This window comes from Cupressus sempervirens, chromosome 3, assembly GCF_028749045.1.
Source record: "Cupressus sempervirens isolate cs-2001-9-10 chromosome 3, ASM2874904v1, whole genome shotgun sequence".
NCBI classification, from domain to species: Eukaryota; Viridiplantae; Streptophyta; class Pinopsida; order Cupressales; family Cupressaceae; genus Cupressus; species Cupressus sempervirens.
In genome coordinates, this window is record NC_143120.1 from 478,338,515 (window position 1) to 478,365,564 (window position 27,050).

General features: G+C 36.0%; 1 protein-coding gene and 1 pseudogene across 4 annotated transcripts; both read right to left on the bottom strand.

The window, feature by feature from the left end:
* Positions 1-1,169: 1,169 nt before the first annotated feature.
* Positions 1,170-2,293, bottom strand: LOC149567233 (protein XAP5 CIRCADIAN TIMEKEEPER-like; annotated as a pseudogene).
* Positions 1,927-14,472, bottom strand: LOC149567234 (COBRA-like protein 8). Of its 4 annotated transcripts, XM_089820416.1 has the most exons (7): positions 14,389-14,470; positions 13,014-13,083; positions 12,836-12,905; positions 7,121-8,423; positions 5,433-5,501; positions 4,390-4,491; positions 1,927-2,329 (listed from the first exon to the last, which is right to left on the bottom strand). In XM_089820416.1, exon 4 carries the CDS (start codon positions 7,653-7,655, stop codon positions 7,230-7,232), a length of 426 nt encoding a protein of 141 aa, XP_089676542.1. In that variant the 5' UTR covers positions 7,656-8,423; positions 12,836-12,905; positions 13,014-13,083; positions 14,389-14,470; the 3' UTR covers positions 1,927-2,329; positions 4,390-4,491; positions 5,433-5,501; positions 7,121-7,229. The 4 variants fall into 4 exon arrangements, with proteins under 4 accessions (XP_089676542.1, XP_089676543.1, XP_089676540.1 ...); XM_089820417.1 differs by lacking the exon at positions 7,121-8,423 and having other exon boundaries at positions 14,389-14,472; XM_089820414.1 differs by lacking the exon at positions 14,389-14,470 and having other exon boundaries at positions 7,121-8,426; positions 13,014-13,998.
* Between the last annotated feature and the right edge of the window lie 12,578 nt (positions 14,473-27,050).

A 27,050-nucleotide genomic window follows, 5' to 3' on the forward strand; every position in this document is an offset into this window, starting at 1 on the left:
AGACCCAGTGCTCTGCCAATAAGGTAATAAGGTCCACCACCCTGAATTTACAAAAGACATAAAAAATTCAATGACAAGTAAATGGTTTAAAACCATTGATATTAAATGACTAGAATGCAGTATTGTAATCTTGTTCTCTCAAGATCATCCAATACAAAAACATACCCAAGGTTTGATATATTCAATGTGATTTAGAGCACACACAAATACACAATCTCTAATGCCTGCAACATATTGTCTTGCTGATAAACTTCAGCAAAGGTCTATTATCACCATGTCCCTGATGAAAGAAACAAGCTCCACGAAGTAGTTAACTTCATTTTTGGCGGCAGTGTTCTATGTCTCTCACAAATGGAATCTCAAAGGCTTTACAAGTAAGTACTTCCAAACTGAGTTAATTGTTCACTTTGTAGAGAGTATGGAGAAGAGGGTTAACTTTTCTTTTTCATGGTTGTATAGGCTTTTCCAAGCTTTGGTGGATGCAGGGGATCTTTTAAAGCTTGAGTTACAAATAAGAAATACTTATACAGATTTCACCCCTATGGTTGTGATCAGTGTTCTTGACAACTCTCATCTCTTTCTTCCTCCAACACAGGAACAAAATGTTGAACTAGGTACTTATTATTTACATATATCCATGTGGGCTTTAGAGAATATTCAATTTTCTTAGTTACATGTTTATAAGTCAACCATATGGTACTCTTGCTTCCTATTTCCGAAGCTTCTCAATTTGAGTGACTGTTCAAACTTATAGAGACTTCCACAATCATTTGGGCAGCTGAGTTGTTTGAAATCATTGTTTTTGGATGCATGTGATTATCTTAGCTGCATCCCCCAATTTTTTTTGGGGTAAATGGCCTTTCAACCATGCACCTTTATGGGAATAAAATATAGTTAAAGGAATATTGTTACAAAATCCCCAAAAACATTTATTTTCAAGATGAAAAGTCTCATTATATAGGCCATATCTAGTCTTATTCTTTTCTTTATACCTCTACATAGATTAGTGCTTAGCAATGAGGGTTGCAACCTTTAATGGTAAGTAAAATAAGTTACTTCCAAGTTGCTCATTTAGAAAAGTACTAAACATATGGAATTAAAGATGTGCATAACTGTAAATATTTTCTCGTCTTGAGAAAAGCAAGCTATGAAAAACTACAGTTCTGCCATTGTGTTCAATAAAGCTTGTATTCAATCCTCGTGGATAGTGTACTGCTCCCACTTTTTGGTCAGATCGTATATTTGAACAATAAACCAAATTGATCATATTAGTGTCTCATTACAGAAAATCAAGTCTCTGTCATAAAATTAGGGTGAAATAACTAGGCACAAAAATTGTAAGGGTATGGGATAGAAACATGCCTCCCATCTAGAGGCAGGAAAAATGCGCTTGTTCTTTTCATACCAATGTCATTCAATGACCTTACCAGCCTGGGACTGCAATAAAATATACCTTCAGCTAGTAAAGAAAATCGTTCCATAAACATTTGAACAAAAAGAATATGTATAGATATGAAAGAAAATTCCTCATCCTTCTCTATTGAAGCATCAACAATAGTCTGAATATCTTCATGAACATCAAAGTGGAAAAGCTGCAAAAGTCAATTGGTCATAATATCTGTTATAAAATCATTCAATATCTGCAGCTTCTTTAGAGGAAGTACATGTCAAACAATCTTAGAATACAAACAAATAAAGCAGGGCATCATGAGAGCATAGCACACAATGCAAATCATCAGCTACTATAAGAAAATAAGAAAAATACAGTAGGAAAATTACTGGTCCACTTTTGCCTCTTGCTTTATTAATTATTAGTTCATAAAAGCTATGTTGCTGCATTCCACAATATAAATATATTAGCATAATAGAACTAATTCTAAAGTTAAACAAACACTCTAGTTGCTTACCATCAGTGGTACATCAAAGAAACCAAAATGTAAGAGCCAAACTTTCAATTTGTAATCAATAGAGCATATATCACCAACAGAAGCCTTACAGTAGATTTAACACTCTACAAGTTTTGTGAGGGTCTCACAGGTGACATTATACAACAGAAGCCTTACAGTAGATTTAACACTCTACAAGTTTTGTGAGGGTCTCACAGGTGACATTATACTCTAGCTGATTAATACTCAATACCAAAGTGACAATTTGATTCAGTGGAACCATATTGATGGTAAAGGACAAGCAAGCATACATGAGGTAGAATTAGATTCTCCTTCACAGATAGTAAGTTTTCTACCGAGGCAGTTCGGATCTCACTGAACTCAGATGCAAGTTGCTATTGAACAACTCATAGAAATTCAGCTATTGTATCTCCTTTCCGAACCTACAAATGAGAATGCCAAAGTTGAGAATCAAATAAAACAGCTATTCTACAAGAAATATTGTCAAAAAGTTATTTATATCTAGCCCCTGAAGTACCAAGGTAACAAGAAGAGGCAGTGCACCTAACAATGAAAACCCAGTCACCCATGTTTGCTGCAAATGAATTCACCATAGCTTAACAGAAAAAAGGTTTCTAGTATCATGAAACCAAAAAAAACTGGACATAAAATTACTTGAACCAAGCATAACAACCATAGAATGAATCAAAAGCTAAATCATGCTTACACATGCTTCATTCATCAATAGAAATCTCCATAAAATATTGTGCATATGTAAATATTTATAACTTGATGAAAAAGATGATTTTTAGGGAAGTGGAAAGTCAGTCGTGATGAAGTATGTAATACCTTAAAATAACCTTCTACAACCTTATGCACTTAAAGGCTTTATGATTTATCTCACCCAAATACTTCATAAGTCCCAGTGAATATTGCGGAAAGAAACATAAAAAATATCTGATGACATTCTTATGGAGTGAATTCAAACTCCATCTCATATTCTTGCAATTATCGAACACTTACATCTCTTGACAATAGAAGAGAGATGTAACTCTCCACATCGTACCTTTTCAATTATTAATTTGTTTGTTATGCCATGTATGCTTCTTCATGTTATAGTCGATCATGTTTTTCAACTTAATTTAGTCGATTATAATATTCTAATTTATCGACTTGACTTAGTCAATGTAAGGGTAATGATGAATGTGGATGTATAATTCATGAAATATGGAAATTGTGTGTGATATGTCTGATGATGTGAGATTCATCAATGATGGAATTGAATTATAAGTTGGTGGGGGATATGGAATACATATGAAATATGGAGATCATCAGCAAGCAGTGGTAACGTTGGTTATATAATGCAATGTGGATTATGATGCGTAAAGATATGTAAGGTTGTCGTGAAACATGTGAAATAGAATGAATATGAATGCTATTTTATAATTTCTTATTCAATCATCAATACTAGTTACATGATGATGGGTGGTTCTATCTGACCATCATGTCACCGGTCTTCCATGAAGTTAGTATGTTTGTGGTTAGAGAGATCAATGGATTGCTAGCTTTTAGATAGTATCATAACAACACTGGCTGCATGGAATATTGATGTATTGATGATGGACTGAGTGCATGAATCATCTTATAATCAGGAACCTTGTTATGGTTCACTTATTACTAGACATATTATACAATTTTTGTATAAGCGACAAAGTCTGACACCTCTTGCCATAATATTTACATTGTTCATGAAGAATGCAAGTATTTTGGAATCTGGGATATCACAGTGTGTCAGGTGACACATTTTTATCTATGATATGCTGAATCTTATGATACTTGAGGATTTAGGTTTGTTCGCTCTCAAAAATCATAGTGGAAATTCAAAATATATTCTTAAGTGGTGATAAACTAACAAATCACTTATAGCCCTATCTTTTTTATTGAGCTAACCATAAATCAAAATTTGATGCTTGCAATACTTGGTATGGATTTATTTATGCAATGTTTAGTATGCAGCCAGTTGGATTTACAGATCGAAATATTTAAATCTTTTAAATAAATCACACATGCAATACATTTTTTGTATTTTGAGCATGACATAGTGGGTTTCACCTAGATACATCATACAATTTTTGTCATGTAACAATATTAAAAGCTACCCCTGTTCTAACTATTTACTTTTTCTCTTAGTGTAAATTTGTCAAACAGTTTGCTTGCTAAGTGCATGTCACAGATTTCATTGGTTTGAACAGTTTTCCATGAAAGCGAATTGCATAACTTAATGATAAAAACAAACACTTAAACTAAATCAATTACAACTCAATCCAATCTACTATTACAAAATGCAGCACTTGCAAGGTATAAACTTCAAAAAATAGCTATCAAGAATTTACAAACATGTAATGGATCTGTTATTTGCATCTCAGAAAATGATACAAACTGAACTGAACTTAATTACAATGTTTCTATTCAATGACAATCAGAAATCAATGATGGATCTGACCTTAAAATTTGTTATCCAGAGACAATGTCAGCTTCCAGCATGAATTGCAGTCTTGAAGTGTGGTAGTAAGTTACTCTTCAGATACATCATCTCCATGCATAGCTGAAACACACAACAATATTCATGAAAACATCCAGCAGGTGATGGAAGCATTATAATCTCAGATTTCTTGAAGTGTTGCAACAAGGAAATAAAATCTCATGTCCAACTCAAGTACTACAAGTGCCCAGGAATTTATATCCACTTCAGAAGAGATTCAAGCAACTCTTATAATCTACTATAGAATGGTAGTTATGTTTCTAGTTTGTATACTAGAAAGCAAGAGCCTAATCACCAGCTACGCTAATAAAAATATATAAAAAGTTGTTAGGTGCATTAAATTTCCATAGTCCATAATAATGTGTCTTGATAACTTCTTGATTTATGTGTTAGCAATTTCTGTCATCACCATTTCAGATCATGCTCCATGATCCATCATGAAGATGAGAAAGCTTGGAAAGAGAATAAGAAAATAGAAAAAGTTTATAGGGATATGATATTATAAGTTATTTAGGGGGTTGGAGATGTTCGCATGGTAAACATTCCTTTAGTTATTTATATTGGGTCATGTGAATAATTTGTGTAATTAATCATACCAAGAGTAGCATAGGCCTTCATTAGGATTTACTTTTCCATTCTACTATTAAGAGAAGGTATATATAAAGGAAGCTGGTTATCATTATAAGAGATATGTGTGAAGTATGATTGCGTGGAATGGCTTCTTCCATAAGGAATATTGTATGGTGCTACCGTGCTACCCTACCTCAAGGGTTTACTCTATTTTACATATATTGATTAATAGGGTATTTTGACACACAAACCTCTACTATACTGCGTGAGATTTATCAGCAGTAATTTTAGGTTTTGTAGATGACTCCAACAAAGTCCTCTTCTTGCTAGCAGTCTCAACCTTTCATCAAGGTGGTCTTAAATGAGCTATAAGCTAGAATAAAAGAATAGAATAATAACTTCCCGAATGGAAACCTTCCAATCCATCATCATACCATGGGTGTCGTTTGATTCGCGTCCTTGTCACTTTCATCTTCAGAAATTCTTCTGAATCACTATCACTTCTTCTTGCAAAACAATACAGAGGTAAAAGAGATTTTGAATTAAATACCACTCATAGTATGTATCTCTACAAACAAAATAAATAATGAAATGAATTTGTATATGTAAGTGGAACTGAATGTCTAGAACAAGTTGATCCAAATTGATCTTCACGATGCCTATATACAGACAAAAGAGAGAAGATTTTTTAAATTAAAGAGTTACAGGATGTCAGGCACACAAGGAAGCATACAAGTTAGTCATTATTTTTTGAATTAAAAATTTAGAGGATGCCAGACACACAAGGAAGCATACAAGTGAAACATTGACTCCAACATACAAGCAACTAAGGAGGTCTCTGTGTTGGGCTGTGTGTGCTTCGTTGGCTTGAGCGGTGCATATAGTCTGATCTAGAGACGTCGGTTGTAGAGATGGCAGCAAACTAGGAAGAAAGTCTCACATATATATGATTTGAAGTCTGTATCACAAAGGCCATCGATATTCACAAATTAAGAGATCATTCAATGAAGAAAAATGATGGAGAATAGAGCAGATTTGGTAAGTGACAAATAGCTATTTGATTTCTAGTCAGCCCGCTAAAAGACACATCTAATTAAGAAATAAGTCTTTGTGATGAAGCACTGTTCCAGATGGGCACCCGCATATAAAGAGAAGACTATTATAAAATTGTTAAGACTGGTGATTATAGTTTTGCTAAATATTTTATATGTTGTTAACAATCCCTATTAAAAGTGGCTGCAGTAAAAAATTAGTTAGACTCACATTTGCAAAAACAAATCATTGTTTGAATAAATATGATATTAGCTAATATGAACTGATTAACTCCCAAGAACCGTTGACAATCTGAGATGTCTATATATATCTCATTCTATATCACAACACTGAGAGTTGTGTGTGAGACATTGATATGAATCCTATTGTCTGGGTATAATAAAGATGATTAATACATGGAATAGATATTGGAATGATTCTGCACACTGTGTATTGAGATGGGCTTATACAAAAGGTGTGATGCAGAATGAGCATAGGCTTGCGACAGGTTTGATGACCGCAAGCTCTTTGATTGGGAAGATATAGATTTATCTTCAGATAACATTGTGAAATATTTTTACAAGTTTTAATTTGGCCTTAATATATAAATCTGCAGATATTGGTTTCCTGAATGATACAGATTCTGATCGAAAAAGTTCTGATTAAAAGATAATAAACATGTTGTCCATCTAAGGTTGTTTTTCAGAAGTATACTAAGCATTTCATATTGAATATATCTTTATAAAAATACTAGCAAAAGTATTGAAACTTCAGTTCAGCTTGGTTTGAGAAAGAATATCACAAAGACTTTGGTTATCGTCAATATATCTTCTAAGTTAATTATCAGATTAACAGCCTGTAAAGTTTCAAAAAAATAGAGCGGTAAATTAGCAGATGCTTTCTCATTTTTTATATAAAATGTACAAAACAATTAATGACTACTCACGCAAATGTCATCAAACATCTGATCATATCATATGCCTTAATTACAGATTTTCAGAATGGAAAGCTAGGGAAAAAGTATTCTACAATAGTACACATAAAAGTCCATGCCTTAAAGAACTGTGAGAGGACCAAAACAATTACTTACCAGTAACATTGGGGGTACTGCATTTGTAGCCTTCATTAGTCAAGTTGAAGTGTGAGGGCATAGGGATTTCCGTTTCATCAACCCCAAACTCAACACCACTCTTTTGAATCTACACCTGAATCTGCTTCAAATCCCCAGCAGTCTCAATAGCAGTCTTGAGATCTATCTGTGGGAATCCTGACAAAACAGTGCCATTGCTAACATTGGCAGGCAAACTCGAGCCATCTTCAAGCACAACATTGCTCATACCCACCGGCATCTCCTCGTGCTGAAACCCAACATAAATCTGCCACCCTTTAACTTCTTCTTTTCCCGTGTTAAGCACAGTTGCTGTCGAATTAAAGACATAAGGCTGATCTTTTGCATTCGTTGTAAGGGGATAAGTTATCCTTGGAGTCTGCCCCTGGTAATTCAAATAAATTCCATTGCACCTATCCTTGAATGAAACTCTAGAAACACTTCCTTGTGCATCAACACAGACTAGAAAGTATACTAAAAACACAACACAACTAATATTAAACCCTCTGAACGTCATGTTTTGGGCCTCAAAAGAATTCACATGTCCCCAAAATAGAACCCCCAAATCATAGCGTCTGATTCAAACCCTAATTGCTCACACCATGAATACTTGATTCTTTGATTTCAGTTGATTGACTTTTCAAATCAATTTTTGGAAAACGAAATGGGCTTTCCCGAGATCAACTGCAAAGCTAGACGAAATTGTGCCAGCAAAATTCAAAAGGCTTAAAATTGAAATGGGTATTGCTCAAAATCACAAAGGATTTAGAAGTTTGAATATTATGATAAGGGTATGGTCCCAAAGAATTTAGAAGCCTGAAGATATGAAATGGGTTTGCAGCAAAGGGATTCAAAAGCTTAAGCAAATGAAAATGGGTTACTCCAAAGCGATTCAAGAGCTTGGAAAAAAGTGAAAAATGAAATGGGCGTGAACCAGATGGATTCAAGAGCTCAAACCTGGTGTTGTGGAAATTTTGAAGAGCATTTTAACAAGTGAAATGCCTTCTCCGCATTTTAGAAAATAGCCAGGTTTAGGCTGTAAACTGTCAGACTCGGTCTCAGAAAAAAATCTTGTATTTAGAGACCACAATGCAGATTCGATCTGCTGTAACAATGCAGTATGTCCAGGGTCTCCGAATCGAGAGCAATATCCTATTTCTTTGATAAACTTGGTTGTTTGAGCTCAGCCAAAGGAACAAGAGGTGATCCAGATTTCTCGCAAAGCTGAGGCTAGCCTATCTCGACTGGCTTTCTTTCTATCTCCTGACATCCAATGTGATTCGATCTGCTATAACACAAAAAATCCGCACATGCGAAAGACAAGTGAAAGTGAGAAATGTTTTTTTTTTTTTTTGATGTATAAGCCCCCATGTTGGTCAAAAATTTTGACCAACACCCCCATTTCGAGCAACACGGGCTTACATGTAAAAAAAATGAAATTTTTTGCTTAACATTCTGACCAACCTAAACTTATTTAGTTAATGGTCAAAAATTTTGGTAGAAAAGTGAGGTTAAATGTAGTCGTGTCCCTCCCTCTCCATTAGCCCTCATTCTTCTTCATCTCCCTTCCACTCCCTCTCTATTCTCCACTCTCCATCTCCATCTCCATCTCTCTCCCCCTCTCTCACTATTCTCCCCCCTCTTTCTCCATCTGCCTCCCCCACCCTTTCCCCCTCTCCTCTCTCTCCTACCCTCCCTCCCTCTCCCTCTCTCTTCCTCATCCATTCTACTTCTCTCCCCCCTCTCTCTCTCCATCTCCATCTTCCTCCTCCTCCTTCTCCATCTCCCCTCCTCCTCCTCCAGCACCCTAACCCCCTCTCCTCTCTCTCTCTTCCTCCATTCTCCACCTCTCTCCATCTCCCTTCCCTCCTCCTCCTTCAACATCTCCCCTCCCCTCCCTCTCTATTCTCCCCCCTCTCCATCTCCCTCTCTCTCTATTCTCCCTCCCTCCCTCTCCCTTCCTCCTTCCTCCCTGCTCCATCCTCCTCCCCCACCCTCCCTGCCTCCCTCTCCCTCTCCCTCTCCCCCCCTCTCTCCATCTCCATCTCCCTCCTCCTTACCCCCTCTCCTCTCTCTCTCCTACCGTCCCTCCCTCCCTCTCCCTTCCTCCTCCTTCCTCCTTCCTCCTTCCCCCTCCCTCTCTCTATTCTCCCCCCTCTCCCCCTCCTCCTCCTCTCCATCCCTTTCCCCCTCTCTCTCTCCCTTTTTCCCCCCACTCCTCTCTCTCTCTCCTACCCTCCATCTCTCTTCCTTCCTCCTCCTTCCTCCTTCCCCCCTCTTTCCCCATCTCCCCTCTCCCTCTCTCTCCTCCTCCTCCTTCCTCCTCCCCCTCTTATCCCTCCCTCTCCATCTCCATCCCCCTCCCCCCTTCTCACTATTCTCCCTCCTCTCTTTGCCCCTCCCCCCCCTCTTCATTTCCCCCTCGCCCTCTCCCTTCCTCCCTTCATCTCCATCTCCTTCTTTGTACCTCTCCCTCTCCCTCTCCCTCTCCCCTCCTCCTTCTACCTCCCCCCCTCTCCCTTCTTCCCCCCACTCCTCCCTCCTCCTCTCTCCTCTCTGTCCCTATCCCTCTCTCCATCTCCCTCCCTCTCCCTCTCCATTATCCCTCATCCTTCTTCATCTCCCTTCCCCCCCTCTCTATTCTCCCCTCTCCATCTCCATCTCCATCTCCCTTCCTCTCTCTCACTATTCTCGCTCGTCTTTCTCCATCTGCCTCCCCCACCCTTTCCCCCTCTCCTCTCTCTCCTACCCTCCCTCCCTCTCCCTCTCCCTCTCTCTTCCTCATCCATTCTACCTCTCTCTCTCCATCTCCATCTCCCCTCCCCTCCCTCTCTATTCTCCCCCCTCTCCCTTCCTCCTTCCTCCTTCCTCCTTCCTCCTTGTCCCCTCCTCCTCCTCCCGCACCCTTCCCCCCTCTCCTCTCTCTCTCTTCCTCCATTCTCCACCTCTCTCCATTTCCATCTCCCTCCTCCTCCTTTGACATCTCCCCTCCCTCCCTCTCTATTCTCCCTCCTGCCCTCTCCCTTCCTCCTTCCTCCCTACCCCCTCCTCCTCCCCCAACTTCCCTCCCTCCCTCTCCCTCTCTCTTCCTCCTCCATTCTCCCCCTCTCCCCCCTCTCTCTCTCCATCTCCATCTCCCTCCTCTTCCCCACCTCTCCTCTCTCTCTCCTACCCTCCCTCCCTCTCCCTCCCCACCTCCCCCCTTCTCCCTCCCCCTCCTCCCTCCATCTCCACCCCCACCCCCCTCCCCCTCCTTCACTATTCTCCCCCCTCTCCATCTGCCTCCCTCCCCCGCCTCCTCCATCTTGAAATTTAGCCATGTACACAAGCACACAAAGTATGCACTCGTGTATATTCACAATACTCAACATGTGGTTGCAAAGTATTAAGCTATAAGTGTAAATGATACATCACAATCAATTACATAATATCACTTTTGCAGTACAAATTTCACTTAATCTGCAATACCATTAAAACTTCTAATTTGCTCAACATTTTCAACGTAATGAACAAAGAAAAATGTAAAATAGATAGGCTGCGACACATCCATATCTAATGTACATGTTTAAAGCTAATATTGAAAAATTAGAAGCTTTCATCAAAACTGTTCTGTATTATTTCCAAAAGAGGACACCAAACTCATACTAATAGTTGTAAGCACTTAATGGGAGGTCTGAATCTGCTCAGCATTTTCAAAAAAAAAGACAGACAGGTTTGACATGGACAGGCTGAAAAACATCCCCCATTTTCCATGCACATTTTTAGTGTTAAATTAGGAACACCAGATGGAATGGCCACAGTTTTAAATCAAAGACGCGCATAATCAGACCAATGAAATGCTCGTGAACAATCCTAACTTTCTCTTCAAGCAACGCCCATCTTTACTTTCAATTTCTAAACCAGACAAATGGAATTAAGTTGAACAGAATTAAAAGCAATATAAAACATGGAAATGTAAGTTGTATATAACTACCAGAGGTTCGAAATAGAAAATCTATATCAAAATAGTTGAACAGAATTAAAAGCAATATAAAACATATAGTATAAGCAAGATTTTAAAAATATATGTTTACAATTATTTATACAAAGGGAAGCCATGGAATATGGTAATGACAACGATGCATTAGGAAACATAACCAAAAGATACAAGCACCTAATATGCTATATGATACACTATACATTCTTCTTTAATAAAATGGAAGACACTGTTGGAAGTCGCTAACTGGAATATGCTGTAAAAGATGGAAAGCAAGAAATGGGAGGAGTTTAAAACATCATCGAATTTTTATTCAATGAATGAAAATTATCAAATTCAAAATGCCTTAAATTTATGTATTCTAATGTGTATATTAATGCCTTCTTCTCATGACCATGGTGTTGAAACTTATGGAAGCAATCTAAGAAACTATTTGGAAGGCATGCACAATGTGAAAAACAGTCATAAAAATGCCAGTGTCACTGCTACGTAAATCTTAAAACCCAATAGAACAATAGACAGTTGATTCAAAACCAAATCTATCAGATAAAAGGTTCTCTCAATAAAAGAACTTCATCTAAACAGGAAAACAGCAGCTGATGCAGCCAATGGAAAACTTCGTTGAATCCAGTAAATAAAAACAATCATTAACAAATATATTTATCTCAGAAAACCATAACTTAACAATATAAATGATGAACCATAGTCCATTTTACTAAGAAAATACAGCAAAGGAACATCTGCCATATCAAATTCTAAAAAAAACTGGGTTTAATAGTTTACAAAAATGAAATCGACATAGTTAGGTATTGTATGCAGAGCAATACCCTACAAGTGGACCTGAAATCACCTGTCTCAAAGTACTACATATTCTGATAACAGGTAAGATGATATGTAAATTACCTCATCCTTGTTTCCCCCACTAATTATAAATGATAAAATATCCAAATGAAGTAATACTATGAACTGTTGCATCATACCTGAAGTAAAACACACCATTGTTTATCTCACTAAATTCCTCACAACTCGCATTTATAGCATATCTAGATGCAGGGAATAACATAGAATGAGAAAATGAGAAATAAGATAGAATGAGAAAATGAGAAATAAAATTTAATTTCAGCCCCATCGTCCCTACATGAGTGCCTACGGTTGTTGCTGCAATATGATTCATGGCAATTCAAGAATTGAATTTAATTCCATCCCACCTTGGGAAGAAACCTCAAAATAGAATACTGAAAATGTCCTGCAACTGTGTCGTGCTGCTCTGTTTCCTTAAAACACAAAACTATTCATTACCCTGGCTTTGCCGACAAAAGATTACAGTGGTAATTTTTATGTTTACAGCCTCTCTTTACTGTGATGTACTAGAAATAACAAACATTCTCATCTAATAGAAAAAGCAACAAACTAAATTGGAACAAATGGAAGAATAAAATATGAAGAATGTAAAACATATACAGCCCCTTCCTATCTTGGCCTCACATTTGTAAAGTCGACCTAAATTGGAGAAAATTTACTGATTCACTTAAGTTTATACCCCATTGTTTATACAATAAAGATATGAATACTAGAACTAAATATGAATAAAATGTACTCGCACAGTCATACAAATTATGCTTTGATTTAGTCTGCCTAAAGTAAACATTAGCCTGTACAATTTGAGCAATTTTTACACCCTTGACTTCTGATACAGATAAGATACCATGTTTGCAAATTACCTCCTCATTACTGCTGCAGTCATCATAGATGACAAAGATTGTGTATCTCCTCCCAACTCTTGAATCTTTCCTGAAACAATACACGCAGAAGTTTGTATATCTAAGAAAATAGCAATTTAAAATCTATTACATATCTATGTGCAAGGAATAACAAAATGAGAATTAAAAAAGAAGGTACCAGTCTCCTTCAGCACTCCAAATTTCAACATCAATTGTTGTCACTGCTTTTGCTACATGGTAAAGCAGGTCTACAGAGAGAAAACCCTCGCTATGTGAAACCCCTCAAAGGCGCACTCATATATAAGGGTAATAATGCGTTTTCAACTGTAATTGCTTTTTAATCCCCTTAACAGTCATGGCAGAGCCAGCAGTAGGTACATTGTCTTCAAAACAGTCCCAAAATACCTACTGATTTAGCAACTATTCCCCAAATGCCTACTGATGGCGAAACTTTGCCATGCGTAGCTAGTACTCCTCTTGCAATAGCACTAAATGTGTGGAAGCAACTTTCATCTCAATAAGCTATTGGGTTCGCCACTTTTGATCAAGCATTTCAGCTTTTGTTTCGCTCAGTGATGGCAGTTCCAAACCGCAGCGCCTTTATTTACGGACTCCAAAACCTCCACTGGATGAGATTGCGTTTCTGAGGATGCTTTTGGCATTTTGCGAAGATTGTAAGGGTTTGCCTAAAAAATTGGGTGCTCTCTATCGGACGGTTAAAAAAGAGCTGAGTATGGTTTGTAGTAACAAGCAGTTGTACACCAAGTTTAGTATTTTCTGGAGAAACTTTAATAAGACTGAGCATAAAGGTGGTCTTGTTGGGTTCAACACTGTGCACGAAGAGAATGTGTATAGATTGTCCCGCCAAATTTGGAGATATAAGGAAGACAAGGAGGAGGTGGTTGGGACAGAGCAAGTCAGGAAGCAGAAGCAGAAGAAGGTGAATGAGTTTTTTGGTAAGCAGAAGCAGAAGCACCACAAAGATGGAGACATGGATATGGCTTCCAAGGAGGAGGAAGGGCAAAACGCCAATGCTAAGGATTCGGAGAAGGGGCTAGTTCAACCTCCTTCTACAGCCACAATGGGGTTCGATTTCTCATTGATTAACGGTATGTGCTCTAAGAAGGAGCTGCCATCACTGAACGAAGCAGAAGCTGAAATGCTTGATCAAAAGAAGCAAACCCAACAGCTTATTGAGATGGAAGTTGCTTCCACACATTTAGTGCTATTGCAAGATGAGTTCCAGCTACGCATGGCATCGGTAGGCATTTGGGGAATAGTTGCTAAATCAGTAGGTATTTTGGGACTGTTTGCGCCATCAGTAGGTACATTGTCTTCGGATCGTTGTTAAAAAAAAAAAAAGGACATAAAGCACTCATTTTCAAATTGGGAAAAAGCAGAACCGTTGCGAACCCCAAAAAAACCAGAGCTGTTGCGGTCTAAAAAAAAGTATAGCCGTTAAAAACAGAGCCGTTGCAAGAAAAACGAAATAGAACGTTCCAAGTCGAGGAAAAGGAAAATAGAACCATAGCAGTCGGGAAATAAAAACAAACCTGTTGCATTTGGGAAGAAAACAGAGCCATTGTTGCAGATTAGAAAAGAAGAAAAAAAAACACAGCGTTACTTTTCAGAGCGAAACATTTTTTGAGAGGTTTTTTAAAGATGTAATTATTATTCACTTTGTTTTGTTTTTGAAAAAAAAACTCTATGGAATTTTTTATTACTAGATTTATAATTTAGTTATGCAAATTTGGAAATCTTTATGTGCTTCTATAATAAAAAGGCATTTTATATATTTTATTATAGAAATTTACTTTGAAGTATAATTTTTAACCTTTTTCTATTTCTAATCTTTATGTTATTTATTTTTTGGTTTGAGTAGGTTACAAGGGCTCTTTGCTTACTGATTGCTTATAAAACACAATCACTGTGAAAAAAATATCATTAAAGGATTGTAATATTTTTGGATTAAGAGTCTAATAATGTTACTTTTGTTTCAACTTCCTAGTCACAATATTGGAATAGGATGGTTGACAATCAAGTATATTCTCATAAACCACTAGTGTTAATCTAAAATATGAGCAGTATATGATATTGCTATCAAAACTTAACTGTGTAGTTTTTGACTCAAAAACTACACAGTTAAATCTTGATAGCAATATTATAATTTGACTTACTATGGAAAAATATCTCCTACTTATGAACAGTATTTTTATTTCATTAAATTGAATTTTAATAATATAGTTTATGATAATTTTAAATAATTAGCATTACACTATTGAATGTTCAAGTAATAGTTCCAGTACTCTTCCAAGGTGGTTTGAATATTTATAGTGTTCATTCTTTTTTTTTAATGAAGACAATCAACTCTCTATAAAATTGCTACTGTTTTAAAATCTATTCTACAAGCTATTGTAAATCCAATACAGAGAAATATGTTTCATAAATATTAAAATGATCATAATATTAATAACCTCTATTAAATAGGAAGTCTTTCTATATATTAATAAATTGTTGTATGATGCAATGAGGTTTCTATAACTACTACATGTTTTGAATGTTCATTTTGATGTAAAGTGGATTTTCTGTGGACTTAGGGAAAAGAGCCAGTACTTGTTTAGGTTGATTTCATATATTAGAATTTGTAAATTGTAAGTTAGATTTTACTATTTTTTTTTGGTGTACCTTTATAGGTGAGTGGAGAGCTTAAAGCTAAGGTTTCAACTTTTGGGTATTCATAGATCTCTCTATAGGGACCGTGTAGTACAAAATGGTAAAAAAGAGTTATTTCAAAACACTCATGCAATACCCACTATGTTCATGCACCAATAGTCACTCACCCAAAAAACACCAGTAGTACTTGTGGTTAAATTTTCCAGTAGTTGTTATGAAATGTCCTAATAGTGGACCACAAATTACCAATATAATGTGTCTTTGGTGTTAGCAATATAATGTAGCATGTATAGACAACTCAACACCTTTTATTAGAGAGACTTACTTTTTACCTTCAAATTGATACTATAACTTTTTTTCCTATATATGTTATTGTTGGTTAACTTTCTTAGAAAATAAATGAAAAAGATACATGTTAAGAGTTTCGTCTTTTATTTCTTCGATACTTTGTAAGGTTTATGTTTCATTCTCCTCGGACTCAAACTCATGTATAGTAGTTGGTGACACATTTCCAATCGGTCTTAAAATTTAAGTTGTTAGGAGTGGCAAGGGAGAGTATTTTTTCTTATTCTTTTGTTATTCTCCTAAATCTAGTATGTAGATGTGGGTTATGAGGAAATTTTAGATATACGAAGATTACTCAGTTTTGTTTTAGGTATGATGCAACAATTGAGAGTATTAATTTAATTGGATGCTTTGTCATCTATTTAATGTTATGATGAGTGGGAAAATAAGGAGTTAATTTACATAGCATCTTACCTGTTATTGAAATTTGTAGTAATTTGATACATGTGATTTTAGGTCAGGTTGTGGGGCTGGGTTATGCATACAAAAATTTGGGATTATGTCCATTTTTTGAAGTGTGTCATACCCAAAATCTAGGGGAAAAAACACCAATTTTGTTAAAGGGTGACTATCACTAAGTTGTCTAGACACTAACATAGAAAGAGTTGTGGAAGGGATAATGATGAGAGAAGGTTTACTAGTTTCAAGTCTCAAGGTTGCACGCTTCCACAAAAAGAGTTTCGGGCTTAAGTTTTTGATTACATTATCGCTCAGGGTGATAGATGGAAGATGCAATTAAAGTACATTTAAGAGTTTCACTCTCATTTCTAGTTTTAGACATACTATTGGATTTAATTAAACATTTCACTATGGTTCATAACTTGATAATGAAGACATCCATATTTAAGTTGGCAAGTCAAAATGTCTTTACTACAATAATATGAGATAACTAGCTTTAAGAAGTTTCCCTTGTTTTAAGTTTGCGTATACTAGATTAAAGATTACAAATATAACAAATAAAATCATGAATTCCCCATAGGATTCCCCATAGGACACCTTTAGGTAATTAAAGTGCAAAATAATTACAACCTAATATGTCAAAGATATCTTGGTGGAAGCAATAAGGTTCAAGTAGTAAGTTGGGTATGAATACCTAAAGGAATACAATAAAGTTTATGATTTAAGGTACACTCATCAAAATATTTCTATTCTAGATACTGATATCACTAGATGAAATCCTAATATCTTATGAAGGTAATCATCCCTAGGTTTATGTAACCCAATCCATACATCAACTAACAAATTAATTTACTTACTAAATTACATGCATTTAGTAACTTATCACATCTATAAATTGCTCCTAATCAAGTGAATTTTACTATCATCTAATACAACTTTTACTAATTTAAAGACCAAAACATAATACAATAAATTATGCTAGCAAGAATACGTTAGAAGTACTAACTAATTACTTATTTAAATCCTAAACTTACTAACCTATATTGATTTTCTTTACAAATCCCTAACTTGATTTACATCTAAACAAGTATCGACTTATTAGAAATATTACACAATTTACTTAATTCAACAATTTAATTTCACTCAACTATTTTAATTACCACCATAAAAAAAAAAGTAAACTATACTAAATAGTTAAATAATTTAAAATTATATTACCCTATGATTTATGATGTAGTTTAAGGTAGGGGAATCCCCAAAGGAGATGTCCTAGCCTTGAGAAAATAACCACATAACAACAATGCAAGATTTGATACCATATCTCAACTCTTTATTCATAAAATAACTGATTACATGCAATGTGTTGGGCTATAAGGCCTTCCCAGTTATGACCAAATACAAAGCAAGTAATAGTTCTGCAAGATCCCTCAAGATCTAATCCAAACCCTAGCTAGTGTAGACCCACACTTTGGTATAAACCTCCAAGGAAGATCTAAACTGGTGCTCACAAGCCCACCAAGCAATCTCCTTATTTCCCAAGCCTCACCTACTAGACCTTCTCAAAGTTTTCTCCTCTACCACATCCTCTTCTCCAAGATGGACGAATAATGACTAAAGACTTCTACAAGACTCCCTACTTATACCCAACTAAGCCACAAGTCAACCTCCAACAAAAATTAAATACCAAATGCCTTAAAAGGCTTACAACACTTATTAAATACATCAAGAACAATTAACCAAGACCAAAATAGGTCCACACAAACTCCAAAAATCGATCTACATCACTTGATCTCAATCCTCATGCAATAAATGCATCAAATCATCCGAACAAATCCTTGAGAACTCCATCCCATAAGCCAAAATCCCTGCAACATTTATGGGGAGTTCCTCACACTTAGAGCTTTTCTTGCTCCATCCAAAGATTTCTACTAGCCTTCCTCGGGTCCTTTGTCTATACCCTAACCTAGAGGATCTCTTCTAGTCCCCTCCAATCTAGAAACTCACCCAATCATTTCAAAATACTCCCTTAAGCCTTCAAACCTCCACTATGCACTCCTAGCATAAGCAAGCACATAGACTCTCCTTTGGATCCTAGAAAGGAAAGTAAGTGCTTTGACCACCCTCATGTAGTTCTTGGACATTTACCAACCATTTTCCATCTTCTTTCAAGATTTCAAACTTGAAAATCATAAACTTGCACAATTTAGCCTTGTTGCTCTATGAGCCCTAATTAGGCCTCCTACAAATAAGGAACCTAATATAACTCCCAAAATGCCTTAAGAAGCCCCTCTAATGTCTTTTGAACTTTGTTTCATATCAACCTATACTCAAGAATTTTCTGGGTTTTGGCCCTCCAAAGTGTCTGTATTGTACTTTTCTAGAGAACCTTACTTTTAAGGGTTTTTAAGGCAATGATAGTAACTCTATTTGTTTGGCTTCACAAGATGCTTGGATCTTCTCCTTTGGTACTGTTGGGCATTCATTTTGCATGAGGTCAACGACAAGAATCTATAATGTAATTCCTCTCTTGAAAAGGAAATATTTTTAAGGATCCACTCCAAGGTTCAGTATTTGTCTTGTGACGTACCAAAATCTGCTCAGTAGAAGATAAATGTGAATGTTCACAAGGAGGCCTTTGCTGGTTCTAAAAACCCTTTAATCTCAAAATTTGAAGTAAAATTTGTTCGCTGTCTCAAAATATCACACCAAAAGAACAATATTTTTTTTATTTTTCTATTTTTTCAATGCATGCAACTCTAACAATGCAACTACTATGAAGTCCTATTCTAACAGGGGGTTAGCAAAGAAAATAACAAAACTAAAAGCAAATAACATGAAATCAAATGACTTGAAATTGAAATTCCTAAATGGACATAAGCTACAAAACACAACACATTGCGAGTTAAACCTTTGAAGAAATTAGTAGAAAATCAATGAAAACAAGAGCAATGCTTCCTAGAATCCACTGATGCAATCGTCGGTGAGAATCTTTAACAAATCAAATGATGTTTCACTTTTCATCAAATCGCAAGGCCACAAAAAGTATACTCATGTGAGACAAAAAGCTATGTAAACACAATTGGGTGATCTCTTCTCAAGCTCATTACGTCAGCGAAATTCATATATTTGTAGCAAACACCAAAACTAAAAGATTGCACATCCAGAAATGATGCAATAAATCTTTGGCTCAATCACAATCTCATGAATAAAATTCATAGAACAATGACACATTCAAGCAAGAATAACTACACTCTGAATACTAGCACCAAAAGCATAATTTTATTACATAATAACGGCGACCCTTCTTACATTTTACAATGGGGTATTTATAAGAAATTGTCTTCTTAATTTGTGTTGAGAGTGAGAGATATCTTGATGCAATAAAATGCCTTTAAAACATTTAAACAAACTAAATATATACAAACTGACAATCTAACTGGTGCTTAGAGGGACTCCATCCATAATTTATTCATTAATTGGATGCATGAGCCCTTTATATGCCAAAAATAGAGAAAACATGAGAGAGAAAGTAGGAGGAGGCCATCAGTTGAAGAGGAAGTGCATGGAGGCGTCAAAAATGGAAACTGGCCCTTCACTAGGCGTGTGTCAGAGTTAACTTGCCATCAGAATGTGCTCTTGATGCATGGAAAGTGTTATTTTTGGAACTGGCAGTCAACTGTCAGTGCACCTTTGAATTGCAGAGCTGCGCATGTGCAGAGCTAAAAAATGTGGAGCTGCAGACCTGCGGAGCTATGAAGCTACGGACCTGCAGAGCTGTGAACCTCGAAAGCTCAATTCGCCAAAAAATCAAAGTTCTCAATTTTGAAAACAGTTTCTAGGTTTTGCTCAAATTAGGTTTTAGATCATTTTTTGTATACATTCTTTTCCCTTTTTTGATGATTTACACCCTCTTTATAGCCAATCACTTTCATAAACTTAAACTCCTGCTTCTTCAATCTAAAATCCCAAGGCACTTGCATTGAATCTCGTCATTAATAGCTGCATAAGATGAGGAGCCTATTTCGCTTCATGTGTCCAACCTCTGTATCTTCGACCTCTATCTTCTCTAGAACCACCTTATCCTTCCCGGCGAGAAACCAAGTGATCTAGATGATCAAATGTTTGAAACTTTTTCATATTTTTTTGCAAATTTTTCCTAGGCATTTTTAAATGGCTTTTTCGGAGGTCTTCTGCTCAAAATTTCAAGTTGAAACTTTCATTAATCCCTAAAATTGGGCAATCGAAGGCTCAATATTTTAGGGACTAATATTAGATCTTCAATTCTTCTTTCCAATGGTGTAAGCGGTTTTGAATTCCAAGCTCCGAGTCAAAAGGTATGACCCCGACAAGTTCAGGATATCTTTTTTACCTTTTATTTTATTTATTTGGGCGCGCGCACTAAGGGGGCACGCGCGACACCTTTCATGAGGGGGCATGACACGACGCGCCTCCACGAGGGGCACACGCCTCCATGGAGGGTGCATGCGGCATGCGGCGTGCCTCCACGAGGGATGCGCAATGCCTCCATGGAGGGCGTGCGCGCAACACGCCTCCATTGGCGGTGCAAAAAAAAAATTATTTAATTTCATTTTTTTTTTAAAAAAAAAATTTAATTTTTTTTTTGTTTTAAAAAAAAAAAATTTAAGTTTTTTGACTCTAAAATTCTAACTAAATTTTCTTCTCCCGACCCTCGAACTATGAGTCCGGGAGTCGAAAAAAGTAGGGGGTCCCCATTCCTAGTAAGGAATGGGGCGTGTGTTGTGAACACCACAATAGGTACCAAGACAATTATATCGATCAAAGATCATTTTTCTAAGAAATAATGGCACAACCCAATCGAGCAAACTCATTAAAACTCCCCTGCAAGCATACCAATTCCTAGCCAAACCACTCGAGGCTTGCCTAAGGATCACTTGCAAAAATACCAAACTTTTTCATACAACCTCAAAAATACTTATTTACATAATGTACAAATGCTACTACTTGAATCCCAAATACCATTAGGTTTTATGTAATGTCCCCGTTTTGGCGGTAATTTGATTAAATTAATTAAATTAATTAAGCTGTCCAAAATAATGCATATTTAATGAGGATGACTAATTAATTATTTTAATTAAATAAATAAGTGGTATTAAGTTAATTATTTATAAAGTTATCAAATAAATAAATATTAAAAAGGTAACTTTATATTTAATTAATTTAATAAAGTGACTTGAAAAATATCTTATAAAGTCACTTAATAAATAAAATAAAAATAATGTTTTAGAAGTTTTTGGAGAAAGTGGAGAAAAAGAATAAATAGGCATCTTGGGCTTCATTCCAGTTTTTATCATTTCTCTTGACATCAGATTTTGAATACAATCACATGGTCTATTGTGAAGCCAAGGGTTTCAGATAGTCTATTGGTCTTTGGGAACGATACCTCCTAGTAGATCGCATAATTGAGGAAGTGAAAGATCTTCTGAAGGGTTGCACTTTGGAAGTGGTATTCAGCCATTTCAAGTTGAGATTAATTTGTATACCCAAACTACCTGAGGGTTTGAGTTTTTGGAAGCAATTCGAAAAAGCAGTCTGAAAAAAGAAGATTCAAAAAAGCAGTCCGAAAAAGTAGATTTGAAAAAAGCAGTCCAAAAAAGCAGATCCAAAAAAGTAGTTTGAAAAAGCAAAGCAAAAAAGCATATCTGAAAAAAGCAAGTGAAAAAGCAAAGCAGAAAGATAGCATTGAAGAAAATTATTACAGCCATCTACAATTGGGTTTCTTTGGATATTACATGCATTGTTCTTATCATTTAGATGCATATTAGAAGGTAAGGTTGTAGGTGAAAGTTGTAACAAATTTAAGCATTATTCTTGCGGATGTAAGCCAAGAGTCTTGGCCATTTCATACTAGCATTGTAGTTAACATTTTATGTGCAATAAAGGAGACATAATTTGCTAGTATGATATAGTGTAATTGAATATGTATTTATCATTCATGATCAACTTATTAGTTTGCATGCCAATTGTTTGACAAAATTTCAATTGGTTGTAGGTTCTCTTTTTGGCATAAATAATGTTATAATTTTGCATCCCAAGTGTTTGTCAAAATTACTAGTTGTTGTAGCTGCATATTGCAAGCAGTTTCAGTCACATATATGCATTGAATATTGTCAAAATAGGTTGCACATTCATGTTAGGTCATTGTTTAGTCAATTCAGAGTCTTCTTGCAAGCATTTTTATTGATGCTAAGTGAAGGAAAGAGCCATAAAAGAAAATTGGAATTTTATATTAGTCATATGACCCTTGTATGCAAAGTGTTTTCTTGAACTTTTATTAGCATTTTGGGATCAAATTTGAGCCGGGTCATTACATTTTAACCAAGGAAATTCAAGTTACAATCATTCTTGTTCATATTATTGTGTACAAACTAGTAGGAAAAGAAAAACTAAACAATTTCCAAAACCTATCAAAATAACATTTGTAGTGCCTCTTGTATTTGCAGTCTGTACTTTGTTGTATTTTGATTTGAGAGATACTTGTACTCTTGTTATGTTTCATTTTGAGATGACCTGAGGGTCAGATGTTATACTTTGATTTCAATATCATAGATACTATATTGCTATGCTGTTCAATTTATCATATTTACATGTTGATGCCATTTTGAGATGATAGTAGGTCTATGATGATATTTGGTTATATGGTATTAGGACATATCACTAATTATATTATGTGATAGATTTTATGCTATAGTGATTTACTTCCTTCTAGTTTCATTATGCTTCATGCGAACGTGAGTGATGTAAATGGATTAATTAGGTATAATTAAATAAATGGTTAAATTAGGTTTTAATGCATTTATTTCTTTGACTATGATATTATATGCAATTTCACTCAATCGTTTGTTTTAGTATGCAAGATTTATATCCCTAGCAGTGGCACATGGAGTTAGTGATTCAACTATTAATATTTCATCAATGTCGTCCCTATATGGTCGACGTATTCTTATTTTAATTATTTAACTAAATTTTTCAACGATTATTAAATCTGAACTCATCTACATTGTGTGATTAGACTAGTGAGCATGTCTATGAATTTAGAAGATCACATTGTCACCAAAGTTGTTAAGGAAATTGTTGTGATTTTGAGTTTTCAAGCTTTAAATTTTATTGAATTTAATTTATGGTAGCTTTGTCTTAAGTGAATTCCTATTTCGAGGGATAACCTATTTTCATTTGGGTCATTTCGAAGTCTAGCTAGTCTAAAAAGCTATTTTCTTTAATCAACTATTCACTTGAAAAGTGAATAAGTAATAAAAAAAGGGATTTGTTTTCTAACTTCTCACTTTTGCAAAATACAAAATTGAGACCTTTTTTGAGAATCCTCTTCAAGAGGATCACATTTATGTTCATTGTAAGAGTTGTGGGCTTGGGATCTTCACGAGGTTAGTCTCATTGGATCCAGCACAGGTAGACCTTGCTTTGTCGCAATTTTCGATAGTTTCAGTAGGCAATTTATATTATTGTGTTGTTTTTGGTTTTAGTCCCTTTTGCTGTCAAGTAGGGCTCTCTTGTTTTCTTTTTTAGCTTAGATTTTATATTTTTTTTGATAGTTAATAGTCTAAAGGCTGAGAACTAGTGTTCCCCTCCATTTTTGTTTGCTAGTTTTGCATGGTTGGTCAAGAATGAATATTTTCCCTATTTTTGGGATGGGGGTTTGGGATCTTGCACCGCTATGTTTGTCATTTTTGCATACAGTGTTCAAACCCAAATTTTATTGGATTTTTGAGGCTTTTGTGCCCAAAGAACAAATGGGTTTTAATTTCAAAGTTTTCTAGTTTTTGGGATTTTTACCTCATTTTGTATGTCACCCTATTTTTTTAAATTTTCTTGGCATGAGTTTGGTCATGGACTTGGATCATCCATTTGGATGTTAATCTGACCATTGTTGCACCTTTATGTTGCATATGGATGCATGCTGCATCCATCCTTCTGAGTCTATTTTTTGGTTGAGTGATTTTCTGCATTGTGTTCCCATCCAGTCCTTGTGTTATGATATTTGTGATGGTGGTCTACCACACAAAAGTACGTATGCATACATTTGTATTGTGACTTGTGAGGCTCGATCTTCTGTGGTATTTTTGGCAATTATGATCATTGGGGTTGGGTTGGGAATATGCATGCCTATGGGCACTCATTGTTGGATGAGCATGGGTAGGGTAGGGTAGCACATGGAGGGGCTTCTATCTCACAACCTGGTGACTATTTCTTATTGGTTGGCAAAAGAAGTTTTATATAACTGATAACTAAATTAAAATACTGGGTAGTAATCATTATAATATAATAAAATGTTTGGGTTATGCATCTTTCAAAGAGAAGAGTTGTTGCCTGGGTTATGCGCCTTTTGTTGAGAAGAGTAGCTGCCAATACTAGCTTGGGCTTTTGGATGACAAGTGACTCTCCATGATTGTCAACCCCTACTTAGTAGCCCATTGAGTGTCTAACCAAGACTTATATTACTTGCATTGTCTCATGATCTTGGTTTCAGTCATCATTACTATTTGGTGTGAGTGTTATCCATGGACGTTGTGGTTTCTATGTGTTTGTGGTTGGATCATTATCTCCATCAACACAGCAAGATTGGACCTATGGGTTCCACATGGTTGGGAGGTGTAGCTACCCAAACCACTATTAGGGACCAGTTTATAGAGATAGTATTTTTTCCTAGTGCGACTATTGCTAGATGTTTTCACTTAGTACTTCAGGTTCTGGAGTATGCTTTCTTGTGATTTATGCTTTCATTGGAATGCTTATATAACATGTTAGTTATTTGACACATTCCCCTAATTGAGATGTTTAGCATATGATTAGATAATGTTAATTTATTAGTTGGAGTATCTATTGCTTATTTTTCTAACATGATTATATTTCCAATTCTTATGATGTTATTACACTTTAGTAGTGATGTCCTTATAAGAAAACTTTGACTATCCACTTGGCAGTTTGGGATGTTACACACGGGGATGACTAGGACCTTCAAGGTCTCATGGTGCTATTATGGTTGGGAGGAACTACACATTTAATTTGTTATTTTGGTTCACTATGATGTTGCTTTCAATAATTTCCCTTCACTACAATGTTTGCATATTTAGTTTCAAATTATGGCTTCCTATCTTTCGATTATTTGATCGAGTGTCATCACCTCGATGTGTGGATCTAGTACTCCATGGTGTGGAGGAACTTCCTTTTCCTTAGTTTTTAACCTTTTGTTTTTTAGTATGCTATTTTGGATTCTTGCATGAAATTGTACATTCTCATGTGAGAATATAATATCTTGCATTGTGTGTTGGGTTTTCTCGCATGGCTTTTGGCACTTTCTCGCATGGAAGCCCACACCAGTGCTGGGATACTTGGGCTACTGGGCCAAGTACTTCCTTGTGCCCCTTATTGCATTTCCTCATGTGAAAGATAGCTTCTTGCATGGCTTTCTACACTTCCTTGCATGAGAGTTATGTCTGTTGTTGGTCCTCACACAAAAAACATGGGGTATCTATGCTAGTTTTTAGGGATTGATTTTTGGTGTTTTTAGTACCCTTTGGATTTGCTAGTATTGTCTTGTCTCTATAGCTTAGATATTTTAGGTTTTTTAATCATCTTGGTTTTCTTCGTTCTTTATTTGGTCATGTTAGTTCAGTAGTGGCGATTAGAGATTCGTTGGGTCTAGACAGTTGGTTAGTCTTCCCTTGCGATCTTCATGATCCTTGTATGAGCCCATGTTGCAACATTGGTATCTTTGTGTTATGATTCCACTATGGTTTTGTTTTCCATTTTTGTATTGTTATATTATGGTTGTTATTTTGATATCTTATTGGTTCATGTTTTCAACTCTCATGCTTATGATTCACAGGTCTGAAATTCTCTTGTTGTTTCCATAGTGATGCCTCCTGCATGTAGACCTAGTGGTTAGGATGGTACCCATAGCAATAATCACAAAGAAGAACACTAGGAAGAGGAACAAAAGGATGGGGAAGGAGAATAGGGTAATAATGAACAGAATGGCATGGAGGCATTGATGTCAGTGCTTCAAGAGATTCTTGCTCGGTGGGGCCCTCATGTAGAGGAATTCTGAAAAGATCATGATTGGGAAGAATGATCCCATCATGGGGATTCCCATCATTTAGAGCATAGAAAGGAGGAGTGTGAATGTGAACATTCATGTACTCAACTAGGTGGTTGAGGGCACTGTTAGGGTGGTAGGGACAACAACAATGAAAATTACATTCGGTTGGATATTATGAAGTCTTTTCATGAATCCAAACTGCCATTGTATGATGGTAAGGGAGGTAGCCTCAAGGCAGGAACTTGGTTTCTAGACATGGAGCATTTATTTACCATGTACCCTTATACAACCAATATGAAGGCACATTGTGTGATTGTGTAGTTAAGGGACCATGCTTCCATATGGTGGAATATTGAGGGGCAAAAGCTCTAGATCAGTGTTGCACATCTCACCTAGGAGATCTTTGAGGAGAGATTCCATGAGAGATCTTATCTCCCTAGTTTAGAGAGGCATTTGCTCATGAGTTCCATTTGATCCAGCAAGGAAACATTATAGTGGATCAGTTTGAAATCTAGTTCTTTGAGCTTAGGTAGTACTCATGCTACAAGCATGATGATTTACTCTAGACTCATCATTTCATTTGAGGCCTTAAAGATGCCCTTATTGGAGAAGTATGTATGCATCAACCTAAGAATATTGTTCTCATTATTGAGAAGGCACGTATTGCAAAGGAAATTTTTTCTAGAGGTTTCAGTAGCATAT